At 38.1% G+C, this 23,520-nt stretch overlaps 1 protein-coding gene and 1 long non-coding RNA gene across 2 annotated transcripts in view; both read left to right on the top strand.

The window, feature by feature from the left end:
- Positions 1-409: 409 nt before the first annotated feature.
- LOC109093421 lies at positions 410-1,397 on the top strand. The gene is made up of 4 exons (XR_002018390.2): positions 410-575; positions 798-842; positions 1,002-1,094; positions 1,190-1,397. It is a non-coding gene; the product is annotated as an uncharacterized LOC109093421 (long non-coding RNA).
- Positions 1,398-3,033: 1,636 nt separating this feature from the next.
- The window catches only part of prkdc (protein kinase, DNA-activated, catalytic subunit), a 30,926-nt gene continuing 10,439 nt past the window's right edge, over positions 3,034-23,520 (top strand). Inside the window, exons 1-55 of the mRNA XM_042728075.1 lie at positions 3,034-3,350; positions 3,717-3,793; positions 3,897-4,001; positions 4,133-4,207; positions 4,422-4,530; positions 4,702-4,814; positions 4,891-4,990; positions 5,075-5,130; positions 5,237-5,267; positions 5,353-5,510; positions 5,648-5,794; positions 5,932-6,096; positions 6,407-6,575; positions 6,672-6,721; positions 6,795-6,929; positions 9,649-9,798; positions 9,932-10,038; positions 10,153-10,312; positions 10,385-10,471; positions 10,628-10,747; positions 10,893-11,052; positions 11,221-11,327; positions 11,495-11,585; positions 11,727-11,890; positions 12,012-12,164; positions 12,644-12,751; positions 12,881-13,107; positions 13,251-13,345; positions 13,439-13,538; positions 13,668-13,801; positions 14,056-14,286; positions 14,396-14,625; positions 16,433-16,641; positions 16,914-17,046; positions 17,143-17,301; positions 17,432-17,635; positions 17,985-18,173; positions 18,263-18,367; positions 18,501-18,668; positions 18,847-18,974; positions 19,070-19,277; positions 19,405-19,583; positions 19,961-20,129; positions 20,348-20,413; positions 20,493-20,556; positions 20,729-20,877; positions 20,983-21,120; positions 21,205-21,324; positions 21,414-21,557; positions 21,677-21,828; positions 22,017-22,148; positions 22,312-22,423; positions 22,572-22,699; positions 22,783-22,932; positions 23,048-23,221. Of these exons, the coding sequence (XP_042584009.1) occupies positions 3,185-3,350; positions 3,717-3,793; positions 3,897-4,001; positions 4,133-4,207; positions 4,422-4,530; positions 4,702-4,814; positions 4,891-4,990; positions 5,075-5,130; positions 5,237-5,267; positions 5,353-5,510; positions 5,648-5,794; positions 5,932-6,096; positions 6,407-6,575; positions 6,672-6,721; positions 6,795-6,929; positions 9,649-9,798; positions 9,932-10,038; positions 10,153-10,312; positions 10,385-10,471; positions 10,628-10,747; positions 10,893-11,052; positions 11,221-11,327; positions 11,495-11,585; positions 11,727-11,890; positions 12,012-12,164; positions 12,644-12,751; positions 12,881-13,107; positions 13,251-13,345; positions 13,439-13,538; positions 13,668-13,801; positions 14,056-14,286; positions 14,396-14,625; positions 16,433-16,641; positions 16,914-17,046; positions 17,143-17,301; positions 17,432-17,635; positions 17,985-18,173; positions 18,263-18,367; positions 18,501-18,668; positions 18,847-18,974; positions 19,070-19,277; positions 19,405-19,583; positions 19,961-20,129; positions 20,348-20,413; positions 20,493-20,556; positions 20,729-20,877; positions 20,983-21,120; positions 21,205-21,324; positions 21,414-21,557; positions 21,677-21,828; positions 22,017-22,148; positions 22,312-22,423; positions 22,572-22,699; positions 22,783-22,932; positions 23,048-23,221 (7,460 nt within the window). The 5' untranslated portion in view covers positions 3,034-3,184. The remainder of the gene's footprint in view (positions 3,351-3,716; positions 3,794-3,896; positions 4,002-4,132; positions 4,208-4,421; positions 4,531-4,701; positions 4,815-4,890; positions 4,991-5,074; positions 5,131-5,236; positions 5,268-5,352; positions 5,511-5,647; positions 5,795-5,931; positions 6,097-6,406; positions 6,576-6,671; positions 6,722-6,794; positions 6,930-9,648; positions 9,799-9,931; positions 10,039-10,152; positions 10,313-10,384; positions 10,472-10,627; positions 10,748-10,892; positions 11,053-11,220; positions 11,328-11,494; positions 11,586-11,726; positions 11,891-12,011; positions 12,165-12,643; positions 12,752-12,880; positions 13,108-13,250; positions 13,346-13,438; positions 13,539-13,667; positions 13,802-14,055; positions 14,287-14,395; positions 14,626-16,432; positions 16,642-16,913; positions 17,047-17,142; positions 17,302-17,431; positions 17,636-17,984; positions 18,174-18,262; positions 18,368-18,500; positions 18,669-18,846; positions 18,975-19,069; positions 19,278-19,404; positions 19,584-19,960; positions 20,130-20,347; positions 20,414-20,492; positions 20,557-20,728; positions 20,878-20,982; positions 21,121-21,204; positions 21,325-21,413; positions 21,558-21,676; positions 21,829-22,016; positions 22,149-22,311; positions 22,424-22,571; positions 22,700-22,782; positions 22,933-23,047; positions 23,222-23,520) is intronic.

The following is a 23,520-nucleotide window of genomic DNA, read 5'->3' as shown; positions in this document are numbered from 1 at the left end:
TCAAGTCTGGTGATGAAGCCCCAGATCAGATGTCATTCATCACAGGACCTAATATAATGTAGGTAATACTAATACATATAATTCTACTTGTTGGCAAATGATCCTTAATTCAACAATTTTCAAATAAACATTCTAAAAACAAATTATGAACATAATTCAGTACACCACACGTTCATTTCAGGTGAATAATACTATACAAAGACAATAACTATACCAAAATAAGTTGTGCTTGATAATATATGTATAGTGAATATATAGTGTTCATTTCATTAAACGGAAGTGTCTTACCAAAGTTTTTAAACCATATGCTTATCTCTTTCATTTGCAACATTTTTCTTATCAGGAACATGCACATTTTGTCATTATTGCAAATGCATATGACTTTATATGAAGGTTCAGTATAAATATTGCTGTGTAACTTCCTCCTCACTCTCAGTAGAAGCAGATAGCTCTAGTGTTTAGGCTCTAGTTATCCTGGTGCAATGAAGCAAAAATCAACCCTACATTTGACTGAAATTTTACTTCTTTTCATCTTTATACAAGGAGTCTTGACATATGAGGTCAAACGCGCAAAGGTGAGATGATAACTTTTCTTGCAATATTAATATTGCCATATTAGTAATATGGTAAAATAGCAATATTACATTTTATATATATATATTTTTTTTTTTTTTTTTTTTGCTGAGAGTCAAACAAAACATGACAAACGTTTATGAAAATTAACTTAGTAGTAATGCTGCTTATTATACATGTTTATGTTTAAGATATGTTTTTTCTTGCTCTTTTTTCTCTCTCAGCGTTCTGGAGGTTGGGTATATCATGATGGGAAATGGAAGTATGAGGTGATGTACCCTATACTGTGTCCAGCCATGTCAGATAACGGCATAACCTTTAGATAATTTATTTCATTTAGGTTTTTTGAGTAAATGTTTGATCTAGGCTACTGTGTTCTGAGATTCAAAGCAGAACACAGCATTTGATTTCTCTGCTTTAATTATTAGTCACGGGTGGAAAAGGATCTGTCAGGATCTGGATTTGGATCCGGTGATGGCACAGAGAATCCTTTCAACTCAAGAGATGAAATACTGAAGCAGGCAAGTCTCAGTTTTCGTTTCTCTCTCTCCACTCATAATCATCTAAACAAATACATTTGAGGTAAAATAATTATTGTGTATTATTTTTTCACAAGAATGAGCCAAGACGACTCGTGGAATAGCCAGGATGACTAGAAGAACTTGTGGACCAATTTTCTCACTTCCTGGCTCTATTAAACATTTTTGTTTTTATCTTGGAATCATTGTTGGCCGTACTATTAAATTTCACAGCATTAAGAAATGATTTCAAATGTTAGATGCAAACAAAAAAACTATCCAATAAAAAAAAAAAATCAAATGATATTCATTGTTTCATTTCTCTTGTCTTCAAATTCAGAGAATAAAATGAAATTTAAAAACAATGTCATTTTTCTGAAGGCTATTTGAATAATTATACAGGAAATATTAAGCATACACATGCATCTGAGATTATTAGCAGAAACAGATTTGAATACAATGCACAATAAATATAACTATACCTTTATACATTAAGATCACAGTCGTACATGTTTATCATGTATTATCTTGCTCGGGTGACAGTGTATGCGTGGAAATAATAGACTTTCACTACCTTTAGTCCATTCACTCCAAACTTTCTCCCATCTTTTCATGGACCAACATCTACTGTAGACTATTGGAGAATTTGAGTGTTTACAAGAGTATAATAAGGGCTGCAGGCTGGTCAGTGCAAATTCTCTGGCTTTTTACTATATGTCAGTTAGCATAGTTTTAATTTAATGTTTGTTTAACCAACATTTAAGTCATTATCTTAACTGTCTCAGAATACATGCTCTCAAGCAATCAGATGTTTTATACTGAAACCCACTCTGTACTGTACCTCTACTGTAAAACCAACTCCTACTGAGTACTGTCTTTAACCATCCCTATAAATAATTGTTATATCAGCAGTCTTATTACTATAAGTTTAATCTTATAAATAATATCAAGTCTTCACCTTTATCAAATTCTTTATCATACACTTTCATTCTTGATCATATACTGCCCCTTTTTGGCTCAGAATGTAAATTATGTCCCTCTGGTGATAGACAGACAGATTGATAGAGTTTCTACCAATTCAGTTAACAATAATAATAATAAATACAAAACCAAATCCATAGATAGGGCTAAGTATAGTTATTTTTTGCTCTGAAGTGTAGAGTGAGGAAGGGTTATTTTCTGCACTGTAGGGGTTACCAAACCTGATCCCGGAGGAGCTCCAACTTGCCTCAACACAAAGCCTGCATCCCAATGTGCATACTATCCATCCTAAATTCTATGTGATATTAGTAATTTTCAATACTATTTAGTGCAGATAGGGTGGATAGTATGCACATTGGCATGCAGGGACAGTTTCAAGTATACCTAGTAAGACACTGATTAGCTGCTTCAGGTTTGTTTAATTAGGGTTGGAGCTAAACTCTGCAGGACACTGGCCCTCCAGAACCGAGTCTGGTGACCCATGGAATATAAAGTTAGGTTGAGTTATTATTTTTTTCACTGTACATATTACAGTTCTAGGTGGGATTAGATTTGTACTGATAGTATAGGGTTAAGTAAGCTTTTTTCACTGTTGATAGTACAGGGTTCTGTAGGGTTATTTTTGCACTAATAGTATGTGGTTAAAGTAGGAATTTTTTTGCACTATAGACACTATAAGGTTAAAAAGGGTTTTTTATGCACTGTAGATAGTAGAGTTAAAGTACAGGGTTTAGAGTCTTCCAGCATTAACAGTACTATCTTGACAAGACTTCCCTAAATCTTAGAATGGAGAAAGCAAGGCTGTCAATGTCACTTGCTAGTTATGTGTTGGGCCCAAATGATTTACGCTGGTTTGCCCAAGAGCTTCAAAACAATTCTGCACCGTGTACAGATGCAGCATGGCGGGAACAGAATCTGATGGCGAGCAAACAGCGTCATCAAGCGGTTACATGAGTTATTGTTCTTCCAGAGTGACGTGCGGTTCAAGCAGGAAGTGAGCGCGTTCACGTGTGATCGTGTTGTTCTGTTTTGCCGCCTTGACGCAAACTCACTTGCCTTACATAAGCTCTTAGTCAACTTTTATTCGTCTCGGATGTAAGCAACAGAGACAAATGATGTCTTCTGATACTTCCACTGTGGGAGGGATCCAGGGTTATCTCCTAAAGCTTCATTCGTTCCTTGGAGACACAGAGAGCAGGAACGCTGCTATAGTCTGCCATGACATTATTGGAGACTTGGGGCAGGAATGCATGATAACTAAGAATGAGAATGAACTGGGTAAGAACTTCATGCAAAAAGCATTGCGTTGTGTTTATGCAAAATATAAAATATAATTATTCATTACTTTTATGGATAGTTAAGCAAAATAAGATTAATGGGGCGCATGCAGCAGCAGATCGACAGAGATTTGAAAACTAATGTTATCTCGGTTCATGTATATTATCTAGGATTGGCAGCTGCATGCTCATAAACTCGTATAAAGATGTAACCTAAAGTAAAAATCACCTTTTGGCTGAAAATAACAGCGTTGTCCTTCACAACAAAAAAAAGTGTGCATATAAAATCATCATTGATGTATATAGGTATATGCATACAGTAATCAGTAAAGTTGATCTTGAAATATCAATATGAATATATTTTCAGTTTTACAGACGTCTTTGCTTTTTGCAAAGGAAGAGGGATTGCTTATGTTTCTCCGAAAGTCTCTCTCTAATGAAATGGTAAGAGGTGTTTACAGGCAAATTCAAGTAATGATGTATGTTAAATCCTCCTGACATCATACACATTTATTATAAAGTTATTAAAAAAAAACTTTCTCCACAGCTGCGGGATACAAGAGTGGACATTCTGAATTTTTTAGGGACATTTCTGGAGAGAATCTCAGTCATTGTCCGAGGATGGGAGAAGAACTATGCAGTCGAACTTAAGGTACAGTACATTAAAACAGTAGTTGGCAGATTTCTTTCTGGGTTGGTGTCATGTTTTAATGTGCCTTTTAAAGGTTGACTGAATTTACATCTTACATTTGTAACACTAGCTTATTTTCTCTGCATGGATAGGACATTTGTATTGTTGTCTACACAAAGGACAAAGCTGCAAAGTGCCGAAACCCTGCTTTAGATCTTCTAATCAAAGTAAGTTCTGTTGATCTACCGTGTGCTGTAACATGCACTCGAGATTTAACTTAGACTTGTAGCCAATTGACTTAAGGTCTGCAAGGAGAAAGATTTGATTTTCTCATCATTAAATATCATTATACCTCAGACTTGGAGATAGAGGACCTGTGCTAATGAGATATTTTGATATTTACAGACAAATAGTCTTAACACATCCCAAAAATCTCTCTAGATACTGTATCTCACAAAAGACTCCAGCATCACCCAGGATCTCAGAGTTGGTGATATGTTCAACAAATTTTATGGAGAGTTATCTCAGAAGAGTAAGATACCTGATACAGGCAAGTTGAGGCTAATTATTGTCTTATTTAATTTTCTGTTATAGCAAAAATATGTTGCCGTTGTCATTATTCATTTTAATATGATGTATTTTTAGTTGCATGTCAGAATACAAACAAAACCGTTAGCACATACTGTATGCGTTATTGAAATACAAAATTCCCTACCAACAGTACTGGGTTGCATTTATGAACTTCTCGGAGTACTTGGTGAAGTGCACCCCAGTGAGATGGTCAACAACTCTGACAAACTCTACAAGGCATACCTGGGTGAACTGAAAGGACAGGTAAAGATGTCCTATCAGCATATGGAAAAGTGATCTTATATGTATGTATAGAAGTGCTAAAATCAATGGTTTTCAGATGACATCGACTACAAAGGAACCAAAGCTTCCTGTTGTTGCTGGATGCCTGAAAGGAATCACAGCTCTGATGGTGAACTTCACCAAATCAATGGAAGAAGGTGGGAATGTGTAGATTTACTGTCCTGAACTGGTCTCATCCTACTGTTACTGAATGAATATCCTCACTGCTTTTCTTTAAACAGACCCAGTTACGTCAAAAGAAATATTTGATTATGCACTGAAGGCAATCTGTCCACAGGTAGGATTAATAAATGTTGTTAGATTAGCCTTTTTGTGTAGTACATGTCACATTTTCTGTTCAGGGCTCCCAAATACATACATTTCTTCCTTCTTTGCATCTCTAGACTGATATGAAACGATATGCAGTCATCTTTGGTGAGTGGAATTTGATATCGTCATGTCATTTTATGCAGTGCATCCCATGTTTAGCTTATTCATTGTTTTTTTTACTCTTTGACAGCCGGTCTCAAACTGTTTGCTAAGCATTCCAGCCAGTTCGGCAGTTGTCTCATGGATCATTATATGTCTATCTTTGATGTTATGTCCAAACATTGTGTACATATAAATGCAGAGCTGAAAAAGAGTAGTTACACAGCACTAGAGTCTTTCCTAAAACAGGTATTTTCTGTTTATTGATTATTCAATGTATAAATGTTTTCTTTTCTCTTTTTTTTATTTTTTTTTTATTTTTTTGCGGGATGTTTAACTTGGTTATGATGACATCTTATCAAACCTTTCCTCTCACTGTCGTAAAGGTAGCCACTCTTGTGGCAGAGAACATCGAGTTGCACAAGAGCAAGCTGAAGTACTTCATGCAGAAGTTCTGTGCTATCATCAGGACCATGGAATCCACTAATAAAGAACTGTCCATTGCTATCAGAGGATATGGCCTGTTTGCTGCAGTTTGTACATTTTAACAGAATACTAACAATAGTCTATAATCAATGTCTCTCAGGAAGTCAAATTATATTACACTATTCTAGTTTTCTCTATTTTATGTTTCTAGTTTTAACTGTATTCTGTGTTTGTTTGCCTTTAGCCGTGTAAGGTGGTGTGCCCTCAGGATGTAGATCTGATGTATACAGAGCTGATTCAGCGGTGCAAGCAGATGTATCTGACTGAGACTGACCGGGATGATGACAATGTCTACCAGCTGCCAAGCTTCCTCGACTCCATAGCTAGTGTTCTGGTACACCTTGACCGGGTATGATACATCTCCTTTACTGTGAGCTGTGCAATGCTCGATCTAATCCATTAAAAATGTTGATAAATTAGCATTTTAAATAAACATTTAGCATGTAAGTCAGTTTTTAGTCCTCTGTTCTATGCTACTGCACCTTATAGGTCTGGTCATCATTTTAATACCCCAGAAATTTAGTTTCAAGCGTCTCATGTCATAGAGTCAAGTGAATATAGGCAGTTTTTAAATATTTGTTGCTGTTGCCTTTCTTCACTCTGTAGTTCACCTGTTTTCACCTAACAGATTCTAATGTAATTTCTGTGACTGGATGCAGATCCCTGAAGTGTACACTCCTGTGCTAGAGCGCCTCCTTGTGGTTCAGATGGACAGCTTCCCTCAGTACAGCCCGAGAATGCAGTATGCCACCTGCCGCTCCATCATCAAGGTGTTTGTTGCCATGGCAGTTCGAGGTCCAGTCCTCTGGAGTTTCACTAGCTCTGTGGGTAAGGATGAAATGGAGGTTAGCTTTGGCTGGTCTGATTCATAGTTAGATTTACTAGTGTTCATGGTGTTCACGCTCTTCATTTCTTCAACAACAGTTCACCAAGGCCTGATCAGAGTGTGCTCTAAGCCAGTTCCTCAGTCAGACGTAAGTGTTGGTCTTTTGCTTTTCTGTTCATATTGTGATTATCATGATATCATAATATTCATCTGCCCATTAGGAGCACAACATTCCTTCAGGTGCTTCTCAAACTGAGGAGGACTCCACCCTGGTGCGCTCTGGGAAATGGAAAGTTCCTTCCTCTAAGGACTACTTGGACCTCTTTAAGGGGCTTCTGGACTGTGAAAACCTTAAAGTAAGAACTTATTTTTGGGTCATTCCATGTCAAATCAACCAAATTTCAGCAACTTCACCAGCTCAAATTTTTGATTTTGCTAATATTTTTTCTAAAGAAAGATAAACATGTATAGTGATGAAATCCAAAATATTTACTCTTTATACTATTTTGTAGAGGGGGGTCAAAATGGCATCTGAGATTTAGAGCCAAATTACAGGGGGCTAAAAATGACTTCAGAAAGATGGCAGCATCATAATGTTACTTTTACACAGAGATTGGTAGGTCTATTTGTAAAATCTGTTGACTTTGGTGATCTTTGTTGCATTATGTGTCAGTGGTGACCGTTCAAAAATGGGAAAAGAGCACTTTTTTTCTCCAAAGTTTGCAGGCTTGTAACTCAAGTATTAAAGATATCTTCATGTTCTTTTAGATTTTGGCTCTTAACAAACTTTTCTTTTGCCATCTTAATGGGTTGGTTCCAGAGATATTGGGATCTCAATATGGCTCCTGGGATAAATCGTTAAATTGACCATATGCACGATTACTTCCTGGTTTTAGATGAGCCAGCTCAGTCATTTCCGGTCAACTGTACTGTGCAGTAAGGGGAGCGCCCTTTGCTCGGTTTCACTACATAACGAAATGTTAATGTTAAATTTACACGAGTGAACCTGTTAAATCATGCCACGAGTCATTGCTATGATTGACAGTGGCAATGGAATGAATCCTCTGACGAGCCGATGTCAAAATAGAGCTGTGCATTAAATTATTCAGATTAAATTCAGACTAACAAAACTAAGTTTTTGTTGGATAAAACTTAAACGATGTATTTATTAAATTAAATCTAAACATTTCAAAATATTGAATGCATTATTTAATTGTTGTATCAACTTATTTTACTTGTATTTGACTATATAGGAATTTAAATAATTCAGCATTATAGGCTGTTGTCTGGGCTTATTTATTTATTTATGGATAAGGATTGGGGGGGATACTCCACCCCAAAATGAAAATTTTGTCATTAATCACTTACCCACATGTCGTTCCAAACCTGTAAAAGCTTGTCTTCAGAACACAATTTAAGATATTTTGGATGAAAACCGGGAGGCCTGTGACTGTCCCATAGACTGCCAAGTAAATAACAGTGTCAAGGTCCATAAAAGGTATGAAAGTCATCAGAATACTCCATCTGCCATCAGACGTGCAATCTGGGTTATATGAAGTGACGGAAACACTTTTTGTAAGCGAAGAAAACAAAAATAATGACTTTATTCAACAATTCCTTTGTCAACGGTCTCCTCTGTGTCTCATTATATCACCGTATATCACCGTGCATCATATCAACATCTGCTTTGCACTACCAGGACAAGATATAAACATAGAGGTGATAGAGCTTTTTCTCGAGCAGGCCCTAAATTGTGGAATGACCTCCCTCTCATCTTGATCTGATGGCAGTGCAACCAACACAATAGGAGTGTTCATAAAATGTGGAGACAAGATCTTGGGTAAAAATGCCAGATTAGGCCACAATGAGACACTACTAAAGTCAGCACTCCTGCGCAAACAGGGTGCACTCACAGACAATGCATGGAGTTCACTCACACGCTTTGCTGTTGTAATTGCCAAGAGAAATGCAGTCTTGAATGACAGCCACTTAATGTCTGACTCCAAAATTGTCTCGAATGGGGGCTGATATTTAAATCCCATGTCGGACTCCGGACCGCCCGTGAAGGACAAAGACGATTAGCTCCTTTCAAGAAAGCAAAAATCAGCTGGTCAGACTCAAGTGAAGAAGCACCAAACTCGGACCGGTGAGCTGACAAAGCCTCATTGATAACATACACCATAAGTGTAGATGCAGAACGTCCAAGCTCCAAAAGATGTTGCAAGAAATCTAAAATGCATCCCACTAAACACTGTATTGGTTCAATATCACAGCTAGAACACCAATCACAGAATACCTTTCATATACATGAATACAACTTGCGTGTAGACACAGCACGCGCATTCAAAACAGTGTCCCTGGCCCTCTGTGTACACTTCAAGAGAGGCCCAGTGGGCCCAGAGGCCACACCCACAGTTTCACCCGGTCTGTATGTGGGTGCCAGACTCTCCCATCTAACTGACTCAATAGGTCTAGTCTGTTCGGCAGATCCAGAGATCCTGGTTCGTCCATCAGGGAAAACCAACAAGGACAGTGAGACGTGTGACTGTCTGCAAACACATCCACCGCAGCAGTCCCGTTTGTTCTCCATATCATCTGCACGACGTCTGAATGTAGACTCCAATCTCCCTGTGACACCCTGCCACGAGAGAGAGCATCTGCAGCATGAGTCATCCTAAACCTACCAATCTCTGCGAAAAATTGCTATTTTGACCCTCATCTACAAAAAAAAGTGGATTACTCAGTAAATATTCATTCATGACATTTAATATTTTGGCTTTCATCACTAAACAGGTTTATCTTTCTTCAGAAAAAATATTAGCAAAATCAAAAATTTGTGCCGGGGAGCTCTGGTTGAGTTGACACAAATTGACCCTATTATTATTATTATTATTATTAATATTTTTTATGTAGTGGTGTTAGTAAAGGTAATAGTTTATGTTACTACTTTACAAATATGTTATTTGGTTAGAATGTGACCCTTTAATCATAAAAATTGTTTTATGCGTACTCTGGTAATTTTGTTTTGAAAGTTTAATCTAATGTCTTTGCTAATTTAATTTGCTGTGTTTTTAGGACACAGGATTCATGGATGGAGCTCCAGCTGCCAAGAACTACAACCTAAGAGACACAAACCGACATTTATATGATGCACTGGTGCAGTCAGTCATGAAGATTTTGGAGAAACTTGATCTTTCAGTACAGAAAGTCAATGCAGCTGAGGAGGTACCGCTGCAGTGCTGCACCTTGAAGGAATAGTAAAAATGTGGATGGTTAAAGAAACCGAGCATTAGTTGAAATTTGAGAATGAGTAATTTGCCCAGTTGAGTGAAATATTTCTACTTTTTCTTTGGCACAGAGTGATGCAAGTTCTGAATTTATGCCCTCATCTGACCCCACAGCAAACCTTATGCCCAACAAACCCAAAGACTTCATTGCCTTTATCAACTTGGTTGACTTTTGCAGGTGTCAAAACTCTCTTTTTCACTGGAAAAGTCAGAAATCAAACAAAACCACACTCTTATTTGCGCTATTTTTGCATGAAATTGCATACATAAGATTTTTGTTTTCTTTTTATAGTGAATTATTGCCTTCAAGGAATCCTGAGTATTTTGCCCAGTGGATGTACCCCCTGTGTCACGAGCTTATTCTGCAATCGATACGTTTCCCTCTGGTCAGCGGCTTTTATAAGCTCCTCTCCCTTTCTATGGGAATTGCCAAGAAAATCCACTATTTTCAGGTATACACTTTCTAACATGTTAATGTCTCAATTTAATGTCAAAACCAGTCATAAACCATCTCTAATTTATAGGACCTAAAACAAGAGTCGAAAAGTGTTGGCGGTGGCTCAACCATGGAGAATGCCTGTTTTTCGCTGCTTGCAAAGTTTGGAAAGGAGGTGCATTTTTAACTCTTTTTGCCACTTTATTTCTGTGTTGGATGCTTGAACATTGCAGTGAGTTTTGTTTCATTCTTAAAGGATTTTTTTTTTTTTTCTAAAAGTTTTGTTCATATGGTTGTATGTGATGATGAAAAGTTTTTGTCATTTCCTCAGGTTTGTGTGCGTATGAAACAATATAAAGATGAGCTCCTGGCTGCCTGTCTGATGTTCATCCTCTCTCTTCATCCTGACATGGTGGCTCTGGATATCAAGGCATATATCCCCGCTCTGCAGGTTAGAAAATGAAAGCCAATTCTGTGATACTTTTTTAATTAACGGCAGCTAGGTATCACATTCTGAAGTCATTCAGAAACCAACTGAAACATGATGTTATTATGGAATGGAATATCATCATCTGTTTTCATTGTTTTGGTTGCAGGCTGCTCTGCGGCTAGGTTTGAGTCATGCTCCTTTAGCTACAGCCGCGCTGGATGCTCTGGAGTCCTGGTCTTCTCTTATTCCTGCTGCCATCATGCAGCCACACTACGCAGACATACTGCCACATTTAGATGGCTACCTCAAAACAACCACTAACTCTGGTCAGTTATTCATAATCTCATCATGTATTTCCTAAATACTGTACTGTCAAAGAAATGTTCACTGTTTACTATTATAAACTTGCTTTTGAATATATCTAAGGGTCATTGATTATTATGGAATTCAGAAGTCATTTTTGAATTTTTATTTCTTTTTAATCATCCCATTAGAAAAAGATGATGACAATATGCAAGTGACATTTGTGTCCACGGGAAGTTCAAAAAGTTATGGAAAAGTCATGATGAGGCTTCTGAAGAAATCAAAACACTTTTCTGTGGTAATAAGATTGATTTGTTTGCCATGTTTAGAATTCTGTCTGTTTTGTTAATTGAATTGTTTCAGAGATGAAATAACATAACTGCATGCATGCAATAGCTTGTCTATAGCGATGGTTAATTGAGCACATTGAGAGCAGTTTCCTGATGTTCCTGTGGTCTTCGTTAGGGAGATGAGTCTCCGATTGCTGCTGTGAGACGCAGGGTGGTCCGTCTGCTTGGACACTTGGGAGGACAGCTCAATAGGAGCCTTGTGACAGGTTGTTTTGTTTCTGCTCCTTTTAAATAAAGTAATCATTGGCTTTCTTAATCAGCCACTACCCGTTAACTTAGTTTGCTTGTTTTTGCTTTATCTTGCTCAAAAATTAGCTCTTTTTAAAGTTTTCTCTTATCCAACCCAGCTGTTTCTGCGGAGGACATGATGAAGCGTTTTGTAGCATGGGACTGTGAGAAGAGGCTGAGATTTCCCGTGCCTTTTAAAGACATGAAGCCTGTGATCTACCTGGACTCCTTCCTGCCACGGGTCACAGAGCTTGCACTGTCCTCCAGTGACAGACAGACTAAAGTAATCATAGTCCTCAGTCATCTTATCTAGTTTTCTTGTCATTGTTGATTAGGTTCATTAACATTTTATTTATTAACCCAATAAATTTAGGCTAAAACGGATCACTCTGTTTGGTGTGTAGGTGGCAGCGTGTGAGCTTCTGCATAGTCTGGTCATATACATTGTGGGTAAAGGAGCCCAGATGACAGAAGACGACAAGTCTGCTCCTCCCATGTACAATCTTCACAGAAAAGTCTTTCCTGTTCTTCTACGCTTGGCCTGTGACGTTGACCAGGTCTTTTACCTTATATGTGCTCTTTAAATGTGATGAACAGTTTTTGTCCTACATCAGACACTGTAAACCAGTGGTTCTCAACCCTTTTGCATCCAAGGTTGCCCATGTAGGCCAAGATATTTCCTCTGTTTTTCTCCTGTAATGATGACTTATTTTCAAACTTTTTAATTCACTGTATCTAGGATGTTTCAATAATGAATGAATGAATTTCTGTTTACGCATAATGTGCACTTTTAATTTTTACATTTTTAAGTTATTTACATTGTTGTTTAATTGTTAAAAAAAACTTTAAAAAAATGAATGAATGAATTAGTGATTTACTTTAAGTAACTTCAAGTAATTTTGAGGTTTGCTGAGGTCCCTGGGTTAAAAACCACTTCAAGTTCATGGTTTAATATGTACATTTTGTCCTCTTTCATCAGTCTCTGTTACAGTCATGTGTAAGTTTGCCAAACATTGAAACTTTAGTACTTCTTCAGGTGACAAGGCAGCTCTTTGAACCTCTGGTAATGCAGCTTATCCACTGGTTCACCAACAACAGAAAGTTTGAGAGCCAAGACACAGTGGCAGTGCTGGAGGCCATTTTCGTGAGTAAACCCCCTAGTAGAAAAACATTATTTTATTTTAAATTGAGCCAGATGTCTGTAATTACACCTCTAAATTTGTGTTTAAACCTTTACTTTAAACACAAATACTTGTATTATTGTGACGCACAGGATGGCATTGTGGATCCGTTAGACAGCACCCTCAGAGACTTCAGTGGCACTTGTATCCAGGAATTTGTCAAATGGTCCATTAAACAGACAACCCCCAAACAGCAGGAAAAGAGCCCAGCCAACATAAAATCTCTCTTCAAACGTATCTACAGCCTGGCCTTACACCCCAATGTCTTCAAGAGGCTTGGAGCTGCGCTTGCCTTTAACAGCATGTACAGGCAATTCAGGTCAGTGGTCTCATTAGATGGGCTAAATATACTGTAACATTTCAGCAATATGGTCTATGCCATCTTGAGTAAATGTAAGAAATCTGTCTGTAGTGAATGCAAATTTTATGCAGTGTTGATCCAAATATTGTTTTGTTTCTCAGAGAAGAGAGCTCTTTGGTGGAGCAGTTTGTCTTTGAGGTGCTGGTGGTGTTTGTTGAGAGTCTAGCTCTGGCCCACTTTGATGAAAAATCCCTGGGTAAGAAACTAAACTACTGTTTTCATTATCAAGACATCTTGTTTGATGGTCATGACTTTTATCTTGGCTTTCATATTGTTATTGTCTATGCAGGAACTGTCCAGCAGTGTTGTAGCTCCCTGGATCATCTGAAGAGAATCATTAAACACAAGGCAGACTCGCTCAATAAGAATTCAAAGAGACGTATACCTAGGTACACGTACATTTGGTTTTGATATCATCCTTACAAACTTCATTTAAAAATCAAATGAGTAATGTGAGTAAGGTTAAAGCGTAAACATTTTGTGTCGCTAGCTGACAGACCTGTATTTTCTACTTTCAGAGGTTTCCCTCCAGATCAGTCAGTGTGCTTGTCAGATGTAGTCATGTGGCTGCTGACCCAGTGTGGAAGACCGCAGACTGAATGCCGACACAAAAGCATGGAGCTCTTCTACGAGTTTGTGCCTCTGTTGCCAGGTATTGCCAGGAAATTTATAATGAAGAAAATACAGTGGTCTAGAAAAGCTTGTTCATAAAAAAAATCTGTAGAATTGTCTTTGAATTTTTGCATGGATGTTATTTAGGTCACTTTGTACCTCTAACACTGGGATTGCATCAGAAATTAATATCAAAATTACCATTAAGATTATTAGGAAAATCAAAACATTTTCTTTGTGACTTGCAGCTTTATTTCTATATGCATACGCAGTGTTTTCTTTTTTTTTTGTCAGGTCATGCTTCTCCTGCAGCATGGCTGGATGAACAGGTGAAGCAGCGTGGTCCAGGATTTCTCATTTCGTGTTTAGAGGGAGGCGGTTTACTCTCCCAGCCTACTTTGAGAGAGGTTGAAGCCCCCTTTAGCATCAGAGGCACCTTACAATGGATGGATCTGCTGCTGGCTGCTCTTGACTGCTATAACACCTTCACAAACCTGCGCTGTATGCAACCCCAGAGGATCCTGGGTGGGTGAATCCACATCAAGAAATGGCTAAAATTCTATATCCATGAAATGATCTGTAACTGTTAAATTAAGGCTAATACTGTCTGTCTCCCATTCCTCTCCTCATCTAGGCACTAGTGACAAGTCCAGCTTTTTGCCAGCGCTCCGTTTCTTTCTTACGGAGTTGTCCATGCAGGACGTTCAGGCTGCAAGGGCTTGCTTCAGAATGGGTAATGCCGGTCAGTCACACTTCAGCCCTCGTGAGACAGAGCAGTACAACTACAACAAATGCTCCATCATTGTCAGAATTCTGGAGTTCTCCACCATGGTACTGCAGAAATGTCCACAGGACCTCTGGAAGGTATGATTTATACAGGGCTCTGTGCCAGATCTCCAGTGTTCAGTGTTTGGCTGCAAAAAACAAACAAACCCTACATTAAAAAAAAAAAAAAAAACTTGTTAATATCACTTTCGAGTCCATGAGTTCGCCTACCAATGTTATGAGAGGAGGATCACAGCTTTCACTCTCAACCAAACCTAACTAACATTACTAGCCAATCAGAATTTTTTGCTCTTATAAACACAAAACCCGCAGGTGCCGCCAGTGTTGCCAAGTCCACGATTTTCAAGCGGAATTAGGCTACTTTAACACTGTTGCCATGGGTTGTTTTTCATGTCCGTGGGTTGAAATGACATCAATAACGCAATATTTAGCCCCTGAAATGCTAATTTAACCCAGGAACCCCGCCAAAAAGTAATTGGGCGGGTTTTGATTGAAAACCTGGCAGCCATGATGAATGGAGAAGCCCGACTCATTGAAAAAGCTGTGAGGCGCAATGGTCAATGATGTCCATCTAGCGCATATTTACAAAAATAACCAGCTCTGTAAACAGCTCAGAGTAATCATGTCATCTCCACAAGAATGACATGATTGCCAGATCAAATTAACTGGGATTTTTGAAAAGGTCCTGTTCACACATGATCTCTTAATGGTAACTTACCAGTAATTTACCAGTAAAGACTGTATGTGAAAAAGGGGCTAAACTCTTCTTCTGCATATGCTGTGAATTTGAATTGCTTAACGTTCATCTGGGAAAACAGTATGCATTATCTGACTAGATTTGTAATGTAAATAATTTATAAACCTTTGCCAACACGGGAGAATACATCAACCTATGTCTAAATATAAACTTTTATTTTGAAATCTCGATGTACAATAAATGGCATGAGTTTGCATGTAGCCAAATATAAAAATTTAATGGGTTTAAACATCTTTTAATCACGCTGTAAAGTGAAGCGTCACCAGGCCGTTGGCGCCCTCTGCAGGTATTTGTTCATATTATGTATAGGCATATTACATTGTATATTTTAACAGTGTTGTTCATAGAACCATGTAATTACTTGGTTTTGATATTTTATTTGAACCTATTATTATTGCCTCATCGTTAGTTTATATATAAATAGTTATACTAAAGCCTGGTTTTCACTTAGGTCTATCTGTGTTACTAAAAATGATCAGATTACTCAACTGTCAAAATAATCAGTAGATTACTTGATTATTACAAAAATAATCATTAGTTACAGCCCTAGATTAGTTAAAATATATTTAGTATAAAATAATATAGTCAAAATACAACTGCATTGTTTTACTTTTTGTAATTAAAAGACAAGTATTTTGTCATTGAAAATTTCTTATATATTCTATTAAAATATTGTCTTGTTCTAGTGAACCAAGTAACTATATTTTGTTTCATCTCTTGAGCTAAGTGTATTGTCACACCCCTAGTGCCGACAAGCAAGTATAAGTGTATGATATAGCCTAGCTTTCATTCTTCAGGCCAGCCATATATTAATGAAAAAAAAATCAGTTTGAATAAGGAAAGCAATAACTTTGCCATAATATCCTTTCAAATGTTAAAGTTGCCACAGTCATTGCATGCTTTGCATGTGCACCCCCGCCCCTCCCCAGAAAAAAGTTCAGGCTCAGGATTTTTTTTTTTTTTGCTTTAACCCCTGCTTATATTTTAAAGGCAACATAATAAATTGAAAAACAAAAGATAGTGACTTGCTTTATTTACTTTTGTTCTAAAAGTCTACCTTCAAAGCATCCAGTGAAGCAATCAGAATGTTACATCATGCTTCGTGACACTTTTTCACTTTCTCTTTAGATAATGGAGCAAGATGTTTTCAACTCTTCTTTCTTCACACTGGTGGCGCTGACGGTGTGTGAGCCCTCTTCCATTGGGTTTAACATGGCAGATCTGGAGGTGATGACTCAGCTGCCGGAGGTGTGCACTCCTTTGCTTAAAGCTTTGGCATCAACACCTTACAGGACACAGCTGGAGAGTGGCATTAGGAAGAGAATAACTGTACAGAGGTCTGTTCATTTTTTTTGTAATTTTCAGTGAATTGTGTTGTGTGGTTTTGTGGTTGTTTCACCTACTCTGAAATGTACTTAGAAGCTCGAATCTAGTTTGTTTATTCCCCCAAATCCATTTCCCACTGCTTTTTTCCCCCTATTGTCTCCACATTTTACATTACAATTGAAATATTATTGATGACATTCTTAAATGAACAGAGTTATTGAGTGTATGGTTGATATATGCACTTCTTCATTTATGTGTGTGTTTTCTGTCTTTTTTCGGACAGTGTGGAGAAGTTGTGTGCTATTGATCTGTATGAGGCGGATAACAGGGACAGTCATGCTAGCATGCATCTGTTACTCTTAGCCTGTAAGCAGCTTCACCAATCTGGGCTTCTCAACTCAGCTCTACACAGTCAGGTACACACTGAATAAATTAATGTCAATATAATTCTGTTCAGTCTATACAATTATTACAATGACATTCATGTTGTGATGTTTACCGATTCTCTGTAGGATGCTGGTTATGGTTGCTCTCTGGGCTCCAAACTTCTCACTAGTATTTATAAAAGCATTGCTCCAGGAAGTGACAGAAAGTCTCTGCCCTCCATGGACATTGGCAGCAGGAAGTTGGCAGACAGGCTTGTGCAGTTGGCATTCTGTTTGGGTGATCAGGTATGTTGTTTGAATTATAGTTAAAATAAGGGACTAAGACTTTGAAGATCTTTGGCTGTTTGTGTTTTTGAATGCATCTGTTAAATGAATCAACTCTTGAAACCTGTCTTTATTTCCCTCAACAATTCAGAGTGAACAGACTGTTGGCCTTTTGCTGAACACCATTACGCTCTCCGTCCCTCTCTCTGGCAGTCTGAATCCTCACTTCCTCAGCTTCTCTCACGGAGAGTACTTCTACAGCCTCTTCCAGACATCTCTCAATACTGAGTTACTCCGCAGAGTGGAGCACACAGTGCCGCTGCTGCTGGCTTCAGCCAACCAGAACCCCAGCATGGTGAGCCATCAAAGTAGCCTGGACTATGTTTCCTAAAAGCATTGTAAGCCTATGTAGATTGAAGAAACCACTGGCACCAATGACCCTATGATATGCTTAGACTTGCAGTGCTGACGGTAACTGCAGTCCTGGTGAAGAAATACACCAGCAGGATAAAATGACTAGCTAACAGTAAATTCTAGTTTTTCTTCACATATAATGACTGAAACTGTCAATCTTGGATTACTGACATGCTCTTCATTTGTCTGATTGGTTAGATATATACTACAAATAAAGTGCTATTAAGAACAGCATGACCATTTTCTGCATAAGCACTGAGATCTGAAATGTTGTTCGACTGTCCTTTTAGGTTAGTGTTCTGCTGAACGGCATGTTGGACCATAGTTTCCGTGAGCGTTCAGTCAGAAAGTCCCAAGGCTCGCTATTGGCTGAACAGGTGCTCAAGGGTTGGGATTTACTCAGGCCGTGGTGGGAGGGTCCCGCAGCCTCACCAGAGAGCAAAACTTCAGTCCTTTCATTGCTTGCCAAAGTGCTCCAGGTACCACATCAATTATACTTTATTTTCTGTGCATTTTAAAGAGACAAAATGGGTACATGCATGAGATTTTAATCACATTTTTTCTACAGATCGATTCCTCTGTATGCTCCAATACAGACCACAAAGCATTCAATGCTGTGTTCACCACGTTCACTGCCCTTCTCACAGATATGTCTATGCCATTAAATCTCAAGGTAACCTTTTCCAGCTTTACTCTGTATTTTGCAAAACTGGAAAAAGTGCATTTTATTGCATGTTTTGGTTTATGGAGTATATTTTTCTTCATTTTCTCTGATGTCACTCTCTTCTCCTCATTCTCTTAATTAGAGCCAGGCTCTGATCATGCTGCCCTTCTTCACTACATTACCCAGCATGCCCCTGGAGGAGCTCAGGAGGGCTCTGGAGACTCTGGTGGCTGCACATTTTCCTATGCAGTCGGATGAATTCCCTCGTGGATCACTTCAGTGTAACAACTACATGGACTGCATTCGCAAAGTGAGATGCTTAAACTAGACAGTTCTACAGATACCATGATTTACTTTTTCTTTTTTCTCACACAGTTTCATTATGTCTTAAAATCAGTAAATTAACAACAATGACTTAGTTATTCAACGTTATTCGTGTTCTTTTTTGTAAAAGGATAATAATTGGTCGTTCATTTTGATAACCTCAGTTTTTAGAGGCCCTGCAGCTGTCTCAGAGTCCCGTGTTATTGAAGCTCATGGCTAGAGTTCTGTGCCGGGACAAAAAACATATCATGGAGGAGCTCTTTCAGACCTGCTTTCAAAATATTGCTCGCCAGTAAGTTCAAAAAGATTTCATCTTTTTGTCTATATTTATAGTTGCTTAGATTTATTTCTAATATGCATGTGTTGCGTATTATTTCTTTTTGTCAGATCTCAGTGGGAAAGACAGGTTCTTCTCCTCAACTCTGTCTACCAGTCATTTCAAGCCAAAGATGTGCCTTCAAACTCCATGCTTATGGGTCTTATAGACAGAGTCCTGCTACCAATGGCCTCTCACTGCAGCCCTCAAGCACTCTCTCAGTTCTTCATTACTAATATTGCTGATATTATGACTACTCTACAGGCACGCTTCACCAAGGTGACTTACACTGGGTTATTAAAGTACACTAAATATGATTAGATCTGTTCAAATCCAAAAACACGTTTTTGCACTTTCATTCAAAGATACTGCTGTTGTGTGTGTTTTCCTGTCATCTGTCCTCCAGTCTGTTGAGTCAGTGTTTGAGAGTCAGATCATGATGAAGATCGGCTGTTATAAGCTGCTGGAGGTGTTATACTCTCGTCTGCCTAAAGAGGAAGTCTATTCTAAAAACTCAGCTATCAACCAGGCCTTCTGTGGCACAGGCAGTGCAGAAGGCAATGAGCTTTCCAAGAACCTCCTCAAGTATGTATTTGAAATAGACTTTTTTCTCTTTTTTACCTTTTAAGAACAGATATTACACTTTATATGGTCAGGTGATTCAGTGACAACTCACTTGTGACCATTTTATGTTAGTAAAGTTATATAAATTTTTGTTGGGAAGGTCGTTTAAAGTCGGACAGGACATTATTTCCTTTCTTCATGCTGACTCTGAAGGAATAATTCACCCACAATTAAAAATTATTCTGTGAATTAACTCTTTATGTATTCTACACAAGTAAAAAAAAAAAATCTTTTTTTTTTTTTTTTTTGAGTAAGCTATTTATATTTATAAGCAATACAATTAAGTCTTGTGCATGTAATTTTTAAAATCTGAACCTAATCAATACAATACATGTCAGATCGTGTTTTGAGGCCTTCACTGAGAACATGACAGGAGAGACGGTTCTGCTGGAGCTGCGGAGACAGTATCACTGTGCTGCTTATAACTGTGCCATCGCCCTGATCAGCTGCAGCTTCAATGAGACCAAATTCTACCAGGGCTTCCTCTTCACCGAGAAACCTGACAAGGTCTGTTACTGTGCCCACAAAAGACTCAATATGTATTCTGTACAAGCAGTGTTCATAATATTTGCTACATTTATTGTTTTCATTTTTGCAGTATAATTATGATTTTTGTTAATTCCAAGTACAACAGACTTATAACTTCAAATGTATCCTTCTCTCTGAATGAAGTTTAACTTTTTTCCATATTTGTAAGTTAATTTTGTTGTTTGTTTTAACCCCAGAATCAATTCATATTTGACAACCTCATTGATACACAAAGGGTGTACAACTTTCCTATAGAGATTGATGTAAGTAAAGCTTTTAAATGTGTTATATTGGTATTTGTTTTGTTGTGTTGTATTGTATTATGTTTACTTGCATTTACAGGTCCCTATTGAGAGGAAAAAGAAATATGTCATGATCAGGAAAGAAGTGAGTGGAGAAAATGGAGGTGAGTTGTCTGAGGTATCTACAAGCTGGTTAACTACATGTTTAGAAAGATAGATGTCATCCATGAATATTTACGAAGATGCATTTGTTATCATGTATTTTCCCTGGCAGACTGCTTTTAGCATAAATTCACAAGGCACTTTTATAGATGCTATCTGCTCGTTATTTTACAGAGGCACCTGTATACCTCTCCTCTCAGTCCTACATGGCAGACAGCAGTCTCAGTGAGGAGATGAGTCAGTTTGACTTCTCCACCGGAGTTCAGAGCTTTTCCTACAACTCCCAGAATCCTTCAGGCGGGAGCAGCTCCAGCAGGACTCGGGTACGTCTCAGGAGAGATTCATTGTCTCTTTTCTTTTGTAAAGCAGATGTTATAGGTTTTAGAAAGTTAGCTACAGTTTTAATAAGTAACTGTCTGCGTTGTTAGGAGCGTAAGGAGGTTATGTCTCAGGATGAGACTGTGGAGCTTGAGATGGATGAGCTGAATCAGCATGAATGTATGGCCAATATGACGGCACTGCTGCGCCACATGCAAAGGAACAACATCACCCCTAAAATAGAGGAGGTCAGTCACAGCATGACCTCAAAGGCATGAACAGTTTTGCCTGAAATTTCGAGTCGGGACACTTCTGAATATGTTTTGTTTTAGGGAGTGACACCTAGTGATCTTCCTCCCTGGATGAAGTTCCTGCAGGGGAAGCTGGACAATCCGTCCACCCCACTGAACATTAGACTCTTCATAGCCAAACTTATCATCAATGCTGAAGAGGTACTGCTTCAGAGGGTTCTCTTTGCCTCTCTCTGGATTTATTGGTATGTTGTGTATGTGGTGTTTTTATTTGACATCTTTATGTCCAGATATTTCGTCCATATGCAAAGCATTGGCTGGGCCCACTGGTGCAGCTGGTGGTTTCCAGTAGCAATGGAGGAGAGGGCATTCACTTTATGGTAGTGGACATTGTGGTGACTGTCCTCTCATGGGCAAGTGTGGCCACACCAAAGGTGTGTATGCGATGGTATTTGATTGATTCTCAGGGTACATTATTTGCAAAAATTTTATATTCATTGCATACATTTGAACATATAGTCTCTTTATTCCCTTATCTTTCTTACTGGTTTAGGGTAGCACAAGAGATGAGGTTTTGGCCAATAGGCTCCTTGGCTTTCTGGTTAAGAACTGCTTCGACTCCAAACGGGCTGTTTTCCGGCACAACCTGGAGGTCATCCGCACAGTTGTGGAATGCTGGAAGGACTGCCTCACAATGCCTTACGAGTAAGAAATCAAATCGATCAAAGTACTTTATTTATTATTTATTAGTTTGTAAATGAAGTGGAAATATTTCAGAATGTGAATATTTCAATTGCTGAAATTCTAGGATTAGATGTTTGCCAAAATAACCATGCATAGATGAATGGAATGGATGCAAAATCTCAGAGATTTTTTCCCGTTTCCTCCCATAGTTTGATATATGAACGGTTTTCTGGAACTGATCCCAACAGCAAGGATAACTCTGTTGGACTACAGCTTTTAGGCATTGTAATGGCCAATAATCTTCCTCCTTATGATGCTGCATGTGGCATTGAGCATGACAGGTAAACATTTTGCTATATGTATGTATATGTATTTATATATGTTGGAGTGTGTGTGTGTGTGTTTGCATTATTATTGAATTTATCATACAAATGTTTTTTTCTCTAATTATAAATCACATAAATTACAAACCAGTATTGTCCTCTTACAATTCCTGTGTTACAGATACTTTCAGTCACTGGCCAACAACTTGTCATTCATCAGATATAAAGAGGTTTACGCAGCAGCTGCTGAGATCATTGGTTTAATCCTAAACTACATGACTGAGAGAGAAAGTGTAAGTGTGGCTGTTTGTTCCTGCCAAATTGTATCCCATTTTTTATCTGAGATATTTTGTTTTACAATGCAATATACTTATTGTTGTAAATGTGAAGGTTGTCTTTAGAGAGTATCCAGTAACCAACTATTGTTTTTCTTTGTTGTAGCAAAATGAAGGGCCCTTATTTAATATTACTATTACGAAGCTCATGGATTTGAGAAAGAAGGAGGTGGATGACAAGTTTATTGTTTGCCTGAGCAAAGTGTCCAAACACTTCCCACCCTTAATGGATCGGTGAGATGAAAAATTCCATCGTATGTAGTAAAGGCCTAATTTTATTTCTGTAAATAATGTTTTCTCTTATTAATTCTCCATAGATTTGTAAATCCAGTTTTTTACTTGCTGCCAAAGCTGCATGGCATTTTGAAGACACACTGCCTTGAATGTGTGCTGAGTCGTGCTGATGTCATCCCTGAAATCTACCTGCACCTGAAGACCAAAGGCCTTTCACAGATCATGAGCCACAAGTCTGTTAATACTGCAGGAGTTCATTTCATTTCCTTGTGTTGTTTCAGGTTTTATGCCTGTGATTGTAAAATATAACAGATAAACCCTCTTCACATCACATGCTGTGTCTTTCAGAGATGAAGGCAGGCAGCGGGTTTGTCTGGATATCATACATAAGATCCTGGCATGTCTGAAACCCCAAGAGCTGAAGGAGATTTTGGGAGCCATCACAACATTTGTGTCTCACCCTTCTCCTGTCTGCAGAGAGAGGATGTATGACATCCTGATGTGGATCCAGGACAACTACAGGTAACTGACTCCAAAAACCTCCTCTTACCCAGTCCTGTTTTACTCCTTTTCATCATTCATCACACAAATGACTTTTGTTGTACATTTCCTTTGTTTAATGTGTTTCTACTGATTTTGTGCTGTCCTCTCAGTCTCCCAGATTGTTCTTTGTTTTGTTTTTCTTTTACAGTTGAATTTTTTACATTTTAATATTTCATCACAAATTAAATGTACACCACCACTTAAATGTTTCGGGTCTGAAGATTTTTGTTAGCTAGCTTGCATTTATTTGAATACAAAAACAATAAAAACAAGATTTG

Source organism: Cyprinus carpio, chromosome B7 (assembly GCF_018340385.1).
Source record: "Cyprinus carpio isolate SPL01 chromosome B7, ASM1834038v1, whole genome shotgun sequence".
In the NCBI taxonomy this organism is placed as follows: Eukaryota; Metazoa; Chordata; class Actinopteri; order Cypriniformes; family Cyprinidae; genus Cyprinus; species Cyprinus carpio.
This window is presented reverse-complemented; position numbering and strand designations above follow the sequence as displayed.